Genomic DNA, 12,841 nt, shown 5'->3' with positions numbered 1-12,841 from the left:
GACTCAGCATCTGAAGTCTGAGACAAGGCCCAAGGCCCAAGTCAGTTGGGGAGAAGTATAGCAACAGGGGGCTCAGCAAGCAGTTCACCAACAGACAACAGGCTCCTAGCCCCTTGGGTGAGATTCAGGGGCAGGGTGTTGGGTGGGGACAACTAGTAAAAAAAAACAAAACAAAACCTAGCCCTAACTGGGGTACTAGGCAGGCTTCAAAGACGGATCAAGGCAGAAGCCAAGTAATGAAAACCAAACCGGTGACTGGGACTCAGCCTGAGGCCAGGTGGGGGTGGGATGGGGATAGGGTGGGGAGTTAGCCAGTTCTGGAGGAAGAGGGCTGTAAGGACAACTAGGCAGGACCAGACAGGCGATTTGTTTGGGTGGGAGGTGCTTCTGAAATATATGATCTTTTGCTGGGGTGGGGGTGGGGAGGAGGATAGGGGACAGACCTGGGTTCGCCTACCAGAGGAAAGTGCTCAGGGGTTGTCTGCCTGGGACCTACTCCCCATGGGCTTCTGACAAGAGAGCAGCCTTAAAGAGTACCCCTGAAACACCTGCTTCTGATTCTGTGTCTCCCTCTCTCTCTGCCCCTCCCCCACTCATGCTCTGTCTCTCTCTGTCCCAGAAATAAATAAACATTAAAAAAAAAAAATAGGGGCGCCTGGGTGGCTCAGTCGGTTGAGTGACCGACTTCGGCTCAGGTCATGATCTCACGGTCCATAAGTTCAAGCCCTGCGTCGGGCTCTGTGCTGACAGCTCAGAGCCTGGAGCCTCCTTCTGATTCTGTCTCCCTCTCTCTCTGCCCCCCCCCACTCATGGTCTGTCTCTCTCTGTCTCAGAAATAAACATTTTAAAAAAAGAGTACCCCTGAAATAAATCTTTCTGAGGCTGTTATAGCTATGCCTTTATAGCCACTCTTAATTACTTTAACAATTGGACAAGGGACTTTCACATCCATAGGACCAGACATTTAACAAATACCTACAGGATTCCTGCTGGAAAACCACAAAAACTCCCACTGCCTCAAAGAGCAACAAACTGTCCTGCCTCTTTTTGTACGCCTCCCTATCCTCAGCTCCCCCACTAGGGCTGCTCAGCTTTCGTCCTTTCATTCAACCCCCAAGGTCATTCCTGCCTCCCTACTTTGGCCACTCCCCCCCTGCCACCAAACCAGATGAAACACTTTATTCAACATACAAAATAAGTTATTTTTCAGTGGCTCCTTCCTATCATTGAGTACATAATGCTCTCAATTCCCATAGCACAGCCTCAAACTTGGTGATATTGTTTAATTTTTGTTCTCAAGTAGTTTCAGTATGGGCATTGTTTCCACAACCAGATCAGAGCGTCTTTGGAAACAGGGGACAAATCCTCCCCTTGTTATGTTTCCTCCATAGCACCTAGCAAGGATCTGGGGGCATAACAGATATTTGTTAGCTTGAGCCCTGCCCTCTTCAAGAAAGGGTAGGGGGAAAATACCACTCTGGCTGTCACAGACTGCTTGGTAAAAAAAAAAAAAAATGGGAGGCAGGATTTATCTACTTTGGAAGCAACTGGGCCCCTTGGGCAACCTATACTTTTTATTTTTAAACTTTGGGAAATGAGGAGAGAGCAGCCTACTCTCAACATCCAGGGAACCTAGGAAATATAAGTTAGCATCTCCTTTCAAGACTTCTCTATCCTTCCACATATCTGGTCTATATTCCACCCTCTCTGGGTGTTTCTGCCCACTGATGACACTGAATGACAGAATGAATTAGTCCTGAAGAAGTGACTCAAATGATTCAGGTGGCATAGAAGTCTAGTAGGGCGTGTGCCTTGGCAAAGCATTATTGTTCTAGTAGGGCGAGCTGCCTCTTCTACTCCTAACAATCAGAAATGTCTTCTTGGCGGAAAGCAAGACATCAAGGCGTGTGATAATCTATACAAATTTTATTTTAATATCAATTTGTATGGAAACAAGCAGATGTCAGCATTTTTGCAGGCACAGGAAAAAAAAAGGGAAAGAAAAAACTCCAGTAATAATTGATCTTGTATTTACACCATTTGGTTTCAACAAGGACAGGAAGCTTTGCTGTTAGCTTCCTGTGGGGACTCCAGTTTCTGCACCTTCCCCTGCTGCCTCTCAGCATCACGATAGAGCAGGGATTTCTGAGCCTTTAATCGGCAAGCCAGGCACATGAAAATTGACTCCACGTTCTGGCTCTCTTTGGGGTCCTTGGCCGAAGTCTCAAACAAGAGCATGTTGTGGGCATCGGCAAATTTCAGGGCTAAGTTGGAGGGCACCTGGATCTGTTCCCTCAAGTCACACTTGTTGCCCACAAGCACTTTGGGGACTAGTGGGGGCACAGCATGCCCGTTGCATTCTTGGATCCACATTTTGAGGTTGGTGAAGGATGTCATCTTGGTGACGTCATAGACGAAGACCACTGCATGCACATTGCGGTAGTAATGCTCGACCATGCTTTTGCGGAAGCGTTCCTGACCTGCTGTGTCCCATACTTGAACCTGGAAGATACAAAAACCCATATCTGGAGTCAGAAAAGGAAACATGAATGGATAGGAGAAAATATGGTTCTGTGATCTTATAAAAATGAGGTGAAAAGCCCTGACACAGGAAGGGGTTATTTGAAAGACTGGCAGAATGGACTTTTCGAAGTATACAGAGAAGTTTCTCTCCAGGTTTTAACATTTTTCTCAAAAATTTGAGTTGAAAATCTTGAGTTGAAAAATATTAAGGCTTTTAGTTGAAAAACTGGGATGTAAATTGGTCAGCTTTTCTGGAGGAGTATTTGGCAATATTATCAAGAACCTTGAAAATGTTCAAAACTCTTCAAGCCTATAATATCACTTCCAGAAATCCATACAAAGTAGCAGAGATGCGGTCAAATTTCTGTACAAAGATTTTTTTTAAATTTTTTAAAAGCTTATTTATTTTGAGAGAGAGAGCGTGCACACCCACGAATGGAGTTGGGGCAGAGAGAGAGAGAGAGAAAGAGAGAGAGAAAGGGAGAATCTCAAGCAGGCTCTGCACTGTCAATGTGGAGACTGATATGGGGCTCAAACCCACAAACCGCAAGATCATGACCTGAGCTGAAATCAAGAGTTGGATGTTTAACTGACTGAGCCACCCAGGCTCCCCCTGTACAAGGATCTTAATAGCAGTGTTTATACCTTTTTAAAAACAGGAAACAACCTAAATGATCACTAAGAATAGCAGAAGTGTATGTACATATCTATACAGTGGGCTATTATGCAGCCATTAAAAATAATGTTTTCAAAGAATAAATGGTGGAGGAAATTCTCATAAAATATCAGGAAGTGAAAAAAGCAGTATACAAAATTTTTTATATGCTATGGCCTTAATATTTTTAATATTAAAAATAGACATATGCCGGGGTGCCTGGATGGCTCAGTCGGTCAAGGGTCCGACTCTTGATCTCGGTTCAGGTCATGATCTCATGGTTCATGAGTTCGAGTCCTGTGTCGGGCTCTGTGCTGACAGTGTGGAGCCTGTTTGGGATTCCCTCTCTCTCCCTTGCTGTCTGCCCCTCCCCCACTCATGTGCACACACACGTCCTCCCTCCCTCTCTCTGTCTCTCAAAATAAATAAACTTAAAAAAATAGACATATACCTAGGAGAAACTGGAAGTGTACACACCAGGACATTAATGGTATTTATGTGCAGTAGGACTATAGGTGTTATTTATTTCCTTTTTTTTTTTTTTTTTTGGTATATTCCAAATTTTCTAAACACTTTGTCTTGTATTTTTACCTGACTTTTTATTTATTTTTTTTATTTTTTAGACAAATGATTTTTTAAATATTTGTTTATTATTTTTAAAAGAGAGGGGGACAGGGGATCTGAAGCAGGCTCCGCGCTGACAGTAGCGAGCCCAATGCCTGGGTCGAACTCACGAACTGTGAGATCATAACCTGAGCCAAAGTCAGACGCTCAACTGACTAAGCCATCCAGGTGCCCTTTGCATGACTTTTTAAATAAAACAAAGTGTTAAAATCTCACCTTTTAGGGGCACCTGGGTGGCTCAGTCGGTTGAGCGTCCAACTTCAGCTCGGGCCATGATCTCATAGATCTTGAGTTCGAGCCCCACATCCAGCTTGCTGCTGTCAGCAGGGGCCCACTTCAGATCCTCTGTCCCCCTCTCTCTCTGCCCCTCCCCTGCTCTCTAGCTCCCTCTCTCTCTCAAAAAAAAAAAAAAAAAAAAAAAAATCTCACCTTTTAGCTCCATTTATTCTAAGTTCACTTCTTTGATGTGAAAAAAGCAATTTAGCTCACTGGATTTTTCTTCTGCATCTCAGCTTTTGGGATAAAGGCCAAATTATGAAGGAAAAAATGCTGATTATCAGTAACACATACAAAGACACAATTCCCAAGGGATACTCTGGAGTAGAAGACACACAATCACCCCATCTATTTCCCTTTATACATCCAAAGTCTTGGACAAGAGAAATTTATTTTCAGAACGATGGCCCAAGGCCCTATGCAATTCTCAGTTATCAAAGAAAATTTGATTATGGTCACTAATTGACTACTATGGCTCTTAAAACCAAGTATAGCCTTTATTTGCAGTTAGCAGTCAGTAAGTGTAATCTGGTAAATATAATTGAATCTCTTTGCTGAGTGAAGATCTTACAGGGCCCCAGAGTCATCATCGTTCTGAACATCAATTTTCATTGTCTAGGCTCTCCTTCATCTCCTCTATTGACATGACTGCCACGTTCCTTTGGCACAACTGTCAGATTCACTCCTTCTGTTTTGATTTTCATGTCCCTAGGCCAGACCCTCCTTTCCTCACTCCTGGACTACAGCAAAGTCTTTTGGATTCTTGATGTCTCCACTCCAGTGCTTCCTGCATGCTGCTTTCAAACTAGGCTTCCTAAATCCCTGCTTGTATCAGCATGACACCCTCCTCTTTAGGAAATTATGACAGCCCTCTTCTGCATGTGGCCTCAAATGGAAAAGTGTCTGACATCATTCGGCCCAGCCCAGCCTGGTTTCAAACTACTCAGCTATACCCGGTTCATTCCCTCCTCTGTACCTTTGGTCTTGCTAGTCCGTCCTTCCCCAGCAGAACAGGTCGCCCCCTTGTTGCCCTCTCCAAATCTCACCCATCCTTCAAGGTTCGGCTCATGCCCACATTCTTCCTAAAACTCCATTCTTCTCCACCTTCTCTTCAATTCTCTGCTCTTCTAACTTTCTATTGTACTTTGAGTCTGTACCACACCATTTAGAATATATTATTTGTTGTCTACTTGTTTCATCAGTGCTCTTGACATTTCTCCAGCCAAACTTGTAAGCAGCCTTTTTCTGCATCAGATCACTTGTCACCATGGTCGTCGTCGTCATCATCATCATCATCATCATCATCATCAAAAGGCAGTATTGAGCCACCAAAACTACAGTCTGGCATCCTACGTATCTCCCAAGGCGATTTCAGAAAGAACATTCAACTTTGGTTACACAGAAAAATGTAAGTCCTTGAACACTGATTTGCTTCTGAAAGCAGAGAGAGAAAAGATTTTCACTTCTTCCACCTCTCCAGTGCTCTGAGCAGAAAGAAAGAGCAGGCCAGGAAAGGTATGGAGGTCAATGGGAAGAGAGCAGGTATAGCACAAGAATATCATTACCACTTGGCTCCTGATCCCCACCTCCACCCTCCAGTAGTCCTAACTCTTGCCTCTGAGTAAGGCTGAATCCCTACCAGCCCTCAGGCATGTGGCAGATGCTTTAACACCATGAGCTCAGAACTCTAAAAATACCTGCCACCAGCAGGAACACGGGTGGGAGTGTGTGAGGTGTTTGGGGCTGAGTGGGTTGGCTGTTTGGCTTTTCTTTGCCTTCAGAATTGTATACACCATCCAAACTGCCAGAGCTGCAGGGAGGATCCTTCCTGCTGTAGACCTCCTTGCCTTTCCAGTGCCACGGGGAGCCTTGAAGCTTTTATTTGGAGGCTCAGAATTTAAAGTGTAGCACTGCTCCCATTGCAGCTTTTTATAAACCCCACTCTAAGTTCTTTGCACCCCCGTCAATGGCAAGCAGTGAGTCCGGAAGCAGGCTGCTCATAGCACAAAGTCAGAATGGATGGTGTGGCCTCAGAGCCATCACAAAGGGAGAGCGCAGCAGTCAGTTCACTGCACACAAATGACCTCATTCTGTTTGGGAGTTTGGTGTCCCTGTTCTTAGCATCCTCACAAACCCCTGATCCCTGCCAGACAGCGAAAGCATCTCCTCCCGCTTTCCAGCTGGCACTCCTCTCATCCATTCTTCCCTTCCTGTGGGCACCGCATCCACATGGTAGCCAGGTGTGCTGGCTGCTCCCTAGCCACATACATGCTCCCCAGATCCTCTTTTCTCTCCCAGGGCTAGTGAGGGCATCGTGGAGTCAACCAGCCTGGGTGCAAACCTCAACAGGATCATGCACTAATCAGGTGCTCTTAGGTGAGTTACTTACTCTGTCTTCAGTGTCCTCCCCTGGAAGCTAAAGATAACCTCAGCCATCTCCGTGGGGATGCTGTGAGGATTAGCATTCCTCATGAGTAAATGACACAGTGCCTAATACGTACTCTCCCTTCCTCCCTGGCCCCAAACTTCCACCATCAAGTCTGGTCCAACAGCTAATTGAGCGGGTGCTATCAGAGATGCAGCAGCAGTAGGCATGGCATTGAGAGACCTGGGTTCCAGCTCCTCTACTTAGTAGCAGAGTAAATGACGAGGCAGATTAACACACGAGAAAGAGCTTTTGCAAAATAGAAGTACTCTGTAAGTGCTGGCTGTTGCCATTGTTTCAGAGGGCCCATCGGCTGTCCTGGTAGCACTGTTCCCTGGATGCACTGGTTCTCCTCCTGGAAAGCACAGAAAGCCTGGCTTCTTGATGATGGCATGGAGCCAAGGCCAAGGCAGTCAGTGGGGAGGGGGAAAGAAAGCAATGCCAGCAACGTGCCACAGGCGGCTGGGGGCAGGCCCAGAGTGACAGGGGTGTTGGAGGAGGCTCCAGGGGCACAGTGTGGAGAGCTGCCGAAGAGAAATCTAGGCTTTTAAACCATTATCCTGGGGCTGCCGCTGCCTGAGCAAGCTTCAGCAAGTCCCCCACCCCTGCACGTGCTCCTAGCTCACACGGGTATTTCTTTTCCCTCTGGAACATATCTGGCATCTTTCTATAGATGAGGAGTGAATGTCCTTTTGTTGGAGGCCGGCGGGGGAGGGTAGAAGTAGAAAAAGGGAGACAGATACATCTGTAACCTTTGGAGGATGCCCAAGTGGATGATGGGAAAAGTCGAAAACAAATCTTTTTTCATTTAGCTGGACTGTCCCATCTGCACCTAAGATACACACACAGTCACACACAAGGCTGACACAGAGAATGGCAAAAGAGGACAGAGACAAAGAGAAACTCACACACAGAAAGAGAGGCAGCAAGGCAGGCAGAGAAACACACACTGATGGATAATTAGCCATTAAGTGAACTGGCATAAGATGGAAGTTCAGAAGCCCTAAGGAAGACATGATGTCATTCTGACTGCAGGCAGCTTCTGAGGGAACACTGAGCTCAGCCTCTGTCCCCTCAGTAATATAACACAGGAAGGTGTCTGTCCAAGTGCTCAGCAGAGGAAGAGAGTCCACAGTCCTGGGTGGCACCTGCCCACAGCCGCAGCTGACCTGCAGTTTGCCTGGTCGGGAGGGCTGGGGCAGAGGGGTACCAGCTGTTGGGGGAGCTAAACGAGACAGGAGCAGGGGTGCTTCCATGAGAATTTACAAAGAATGGCTCAAAAATTAGTTCTGAGCCTCTCCTCTCTTACCTCCCCCATCTCACCCCACACACACTCCTATTTGGCACTTTCCAGTGCTTTTAGACTGAGGCAGGCTTAATATGATTTAGCTAAACCTGTAGGAGATGGACATATCGTGTCATTAAGGAAAGCTCCACCCTTCCTTTAGGATCAAGAAGGCCTCCACACTTCCTAGGCTGATGTCATGAAGGGCCGTCAGCTTTCCCATATGATGCCCCTCTGTATCCCTGTCACAGGTAACTGCGTGGGTTGGGCGCACCATGGGACCAGCCCAAATTGCTAGGGAAGAGCACCCACAAGGGAATTGGGAAACCTGAGTGGAAGGCCTGTCCCTGTGTGATCTTGTCACTTTCCCTCTCCAAGCCTCGGTTTCCTATCTGTTAAATGAGCACATTGGTTTAGAGATTCTTTAAGGTCTCTTCCATCTCTGAACATTCTCGGGTTCTCACATCCAAAGGGAGACAGTCAAGATGCAAAAAGTAAAATCTAGGTACTCAGCTCAGTGTCTGGGGTGCAGTTGAAGGAGACATCTTGCAGGCTCCTAAGTTCCAGGGCTCTAACCCTGGACCCTTGGCCCAGAAGAGACCACAAGGCCAGCTGTCCAGCCTGCCATCTCCCGCTGAGCACACTCCCCACCTCCCCACTCCCCAGGCTAGAAATTGCCCCCTAGAGCAGAGAGTGGTGTTAAACAGCTTGGGCTTTGAATCCACATTGAAATTCTGACTCTGTCACAGAGAACGCAGGATAGTGAGAGAGACAAGTGCTTGGGCTCAAGGCTCAAAGACTGAAACTCAGATCCATGCGCCTCTGGGCAAGTTATTTAATCTCTCTAACTTTGGTCTCCTTATCTGTTGAATAGGAATGATAATAATAGTCCAAATTGCATAGGGCTGCTGTGAAGATCAGATAAGATAGTGCCTGTAAAGCACCTAACCCAGGCTCTTGGTCAATATGTAGAAGCTGTTGTTGTTGTTGTTGTTGTTGTTGTTATTATTATTATTATTGCCTACTCATTGGAAGCTTTTCTTGATGTTCTTGTGAACCAGGAAACACTGGATTATAAATGTTGTGATGGAGAGGGGGTGGGACACATTGATTCGAAACACCAAATGGGGCTTCGAAGCCCTAGAGATGGCCCTTGTAATTAAGAGAGTAGCCCTAAATTTGAGAACTCAGTCACCCCCCTGCAGGGGTTGATGTATGTACTACCCTGGGACACAGGGAGGCTGCCCAGGAGAGGCCACACCCTACCCCTGGACTGAGAGAAGGGCTTGCAGAGACCTCTCTGCCATCCTCCTGTGAGGGCTGGCATTTGTAGCCTGATGGCCTTCTATTGCTGGCTGTGGCCTAGGGCCACTTCAGCCTGTCACATTGCACTTCTCTCCCTCCCCCAAAGGGAGAAGCCTTTGGCAGTCACCTCCTAGCATGGATTTGGCATTTGCTCCGTGAAAAACTCCAGGCCAGCCGGAGTGTGGGGCAAAATCTCCTCCCATCTAGATCATGTGCTAGCTGCCTTGCTCTGCCATCTTCCCACAGACATGCTGGTCTTGCCTGCTGCCTTTGGCCCTGAAGTTGCAGCAGCTCTACAAGAGGCAGGGTCACTATCTCCCCACTCCCACACCCCACCCTGGGCTCCTTCGGACTCTGCACTCAGAGGGCTCCTCTATGAACAGTGTCACAAGGCTTTGCCCTCTCAAAAATATCATCTTCCCAAAAAAGCCTGTATTAAGCACTTATCGGCACATGGTGTTGTGCTGAGCTCTGTTTCTAGTGAGTCACACTGTCACAGGCTCTGCCCTCTGGGAAAAAGTCTGGAATCTTTGGCAAAGACTGTAAACTCCAGTTTAGCTAAGTACTTGGTTGTTAGGAAGGAAGGAGTCTTTTAAAAATGTCCCCAAGGCCATTGGGCAGTGACCCTCTTCTACTTGTTTTCACCTCCCTTTTCCCACTTCTGGCTTTCTCCTCTCCTCTCCTCCTGTTCTCTCTCCTTCCTCTTGCCCCAAACTCCCAAACACTTTCTTTCTCCTCCATCTGAATTTCAGGTGGACTTATTCTCCCTCTTTTAAATCCAGAGAATTCTTTGGCTCAATGTGACACTTGATTTTAAGCAAGCAATAACATCAAATTTTAAGGTCTTTGAGGGTTTAAGAACACATCCATAAGTATATTTCTACTTTGGATATAAAAAGGCATGTTTCAGGGTGCGCCTGGGTGGCTCAGTCGGTTAAGCGCCTGACTTCAGCTCAGGTCATGATCTCATGGGTTCATGAGTTTGAGCCCCACATTGGTATCTGCTGACGGTATGGAGCCTGCTTGGGATTTTCTCTCTCTGCCCCTCCCCCACTTCTCTCTCTCTCTCTCTCTCCCTCTCTCTCTCTCTGTATCTCAAAATAAATAAACTTTAAAAAAAAATAGGGGTGCCTGTGTGGCTCAGTTGGTTGAGCATCCAACTTCGGCTCAAGTCATGATCTTGCGGTTTGTGGGTGGGTTCGAGCCCCACATCAGGCTCACTGGTGTCACCACATAGCCCATTTCGGATCCTCTGTCCCGCTCTCTCTCTATCCCTCCCTCTCCCTCTCTCTCAAAAATAAATACACATTTAAAAAAAAAAATGAAAATAATAAATTAAAAAGCCATGTTTCAGAAATTCCAGAATCTTTTTTTTTAGTTTTTTTTTAATGTTTATTTATTTTTGAGAGAGAACTCAAGCAGGAGAGGGGCAAAGAGAGAGAGGGACACAGAATCTGAAGCAGGCTCCAGGCTCTGAGCTGTCAGCACAGAGCCTGACATGGGCCTCGAACCCACGAACTGCAAGATCATGACCTGAACCAAAGTCAGACACCCAACTGATTGAGCCACCCGGGCGCCCAGAAATTCCAGAATCTTACAACCTTACATTAAAGAAGTTAGACACACTAGAGAAAGTCCTAACCAAGCAAACGTCAATATACGAGCCCTAGAAAAAGATACAGACAGCTACTTTGACTTTAAAAAGGAAATGTAGCAATTCCCCCCAAAATGCAAGGGACAAACAAGGTCTCTATTTCAAAACAGTGCCCCATCCTCCTGACCCTGGGGCTCAGTTGCTCTCCAGAGCTCTCCCTTACCAGTACCTAGCTGCCCATCTTCCTGACATCCAGTGCCTCGGCCCAGTTTCCGAAGCCATTTTAAAACACATTCATTTTAATAATCAAGGAATCTGGAGTTGTGCATAGTTTAGTGTTTCATCATTCTCCCCCGTTACTCACCCCTTCTCTCCACATCACTCAGAAGAGGCACCTTGGGGTCATTTGGGCTCCTGACCAGCAAGAGGGAAATTGACCTCCACCCAACAGCCAGTGTCAGACCATAGGCTCAAGGAAAACCCAGCTGTGGATCCAGTAGAGTTGGTATTTAGTGCCCAGGGCCTTTTGAGGTGCATTCCTGCCCATAATCCTGCCCCCTCTGACCCCTGACACATGAAGCTGCCCTTGCCATGTCCTCCCTCTGCACCTAGAAATGTATCTGTCCTGTCGAGTTTCTACCTTTTCTGAACCAGCGTGAACACAAATGGTCAGATGAGAATATCTGTACTTAGCCAATTTGATAAATAAGCTAATGGGGGTGGGGGTGGGAAGGAGCAAGACACTTTCCTTGGCCCTCAGATAAGTTGCTCTGCATTTTTACAAGGGCCTGCTGAAGACAATACCAACAAAATGAGTAATGAGGTAGTTCATTCATTAGGTATCCCAGACAAATAAACAAGATACCATTTGAGAGGAGACTGTTCCAAAAGAACAAGTTTGTTATGAAGGGCTGGCGGGTGACCCTGCCTCAATTGCTTTAAAAGGGCTCATGGCTTTGTGCCGGAACCACCCCACTTCACCCCTGTTCCACCTCAGTCCTGATCCTAACCATAAACTGTAGTTTAAAATAAAGCGGTTTTCATTCACTGTGGATTTTCATGTTTTCCCCTTCTCTAATGCCTCAGGGCTTAGCCAAAGTGGGTTTTTGCAGCCCACAAGCACCCAAGAAGTAGAAGAGACCTCAGGATGTGCAAAGTGCTTTGGGATCCATCCCACAGACTGGGAGCAAGAGGTGCCTTAGCCTTATACCTCCCTCTGCCCACAGGTGCCACTGCTCACGGCTCAGGGTCAAGGATGGGATCAAACATGCTTTTCCTATGGCAGGTGGCAGGCATGGGCAAAGGGCAGGAGTGTAACCACTCCCGCCAGCCCTAACAAAACGGGTGAGGTGGGGACCATGCCACTGAGAGAAACGAAAGGGAATGAGGAGGTGCCGAGGGTCTTCGGCTCGGCACGCGGCGACACGGCCACGCGCTGGACGTTTACAACCACTAGAGCGATGCCTCAAGCGAGGCCCCCTTCCAGATCCCTCCCTTCCCGGACCTGACCGTCTGGATCACCTTGATCTTCTCGCCCTCGATTTCCACGGTCTTCTCCCTGAAGTCCACGCCAATGGTGGCCTCAGTCTTGTCCGGGAAGGTCCCCCCGCAGAAGCGGAAGGTCAGGCAGGTCTTGCCCACGTTGGAGTCCCCAATCACGATGATTTTGAAGATGCGAATCTGCACGTACTGGTCCAGCGAAGAGTCGAGCTCCAGGGACGCCAGGCCCGCGGCCGAGGCGGGCTGCAGGCTCCCATGGCCCAGGATGGGCTGCGCCATCTCCCCCGGACCGGACCGGGGCCCCAACCCCGCTCGAGGGCTCCACACAAAGAGAGCGGGCACGTTAGTGCGCTCGAGGCGAGCGAGCTTTGTGCGTGTGTGTGCGTGTCTGTAAGTGTCCGCGCGTGTGTGCGTGCGCCGGCGGCGTGTGCGCGCGCGCGTGAAGGGGGTGCCTCTCACCCCAGGCCCCCCTCCTCCGCCAGCGCACCCTCCTTGCAGCTCCGAGGCACCGGCACAAAAGCCGGCGAATGCGCGAGAGACGGAAGGGGCCGGCCGCGAGCCTCCTCCTCCTGCCCGTGCCCCGGACCGTACGCTCGCGCGGGCGGCCCCACGGCGCTCTCCAGGCGGCCGCCGCCTAGGCCCTCCCCTGCCTGG

At 48.2% G+C, this 12,841-nt stretch overlaps 2 protein-coding genes across 5 annotated transcripts in view; one reads left to right on the top strand and one right to left on the bottom strand.

Moving 5' to 3' along the window:
• The window catches only part of ZNF280C (zinc finger protein 280C), an 85,155-nt gene extending 75,430 nt beyond the window's left edge, over positions 1-9,725 (top strand). For 2 of the 3 annotated variants that reach the window (XR_006711174.1, XR_006711176.1), the window contains exon 23: positions 5,333-9,725. The gene's annotated coding sequence lies outside the window, so the exon portion shown is untranslated. The remainder of the gene's footprint in view (positions 1-5,332) is intronic. The other variant, XR_006711175.1, reaches the window with a different exon arrangement.
• RAB33A (RAB33A, member RAS oncogene family) lies at positions 1,912-12,808 on the bottom strand. Of its 2 annotated transcripts, none has more exons than XM_045473304.1 (2): positions 12,197-12,808; positions 1,912-2,502 (listed from the first exon to the last, which is right to left on the bottom strand). In XM_045473304.1, exons 1-2 carry the CDS (start codon positions 12,464-12,466, stop codon positions 2,047-2,049), a joined length of 726 nt encoding a protein of 241 aa, XP_045329260.1. In that variant the 5' UTR covers positions 12,467-12,808; the 3' UTR covers positions 1,912-2,046. The 2 variants fall into 2 exon arrangements, with proteins under 2 accessions (XP_045329260.1, XP_045329261.1); XM_045473305.1 differs by having other exon boundaries at positions 12,209-12,807.
• Positions 12,809-12,841: the final 33 nt, after the last annotated feature.

Source organism: Leopardus geoffroyi, chromosome X (assembly GCF_018350155.1).
Source record: "Leopardus geoffroyi isolate Oge1 chromosome X, O.geoffroyi_Oge1_pat1.0, whole genome shotgun sequence".
NCBI lineage: Eukaryota > Metazoa > Chordata > Mammalia > Carnivora > Felidae > Leopardus > Leopardus geoffroyi.
Note: the sequence above shows the minus strand (reverse complement) of the source record. Positions and strands in the feature narration are given on the sequence as shown.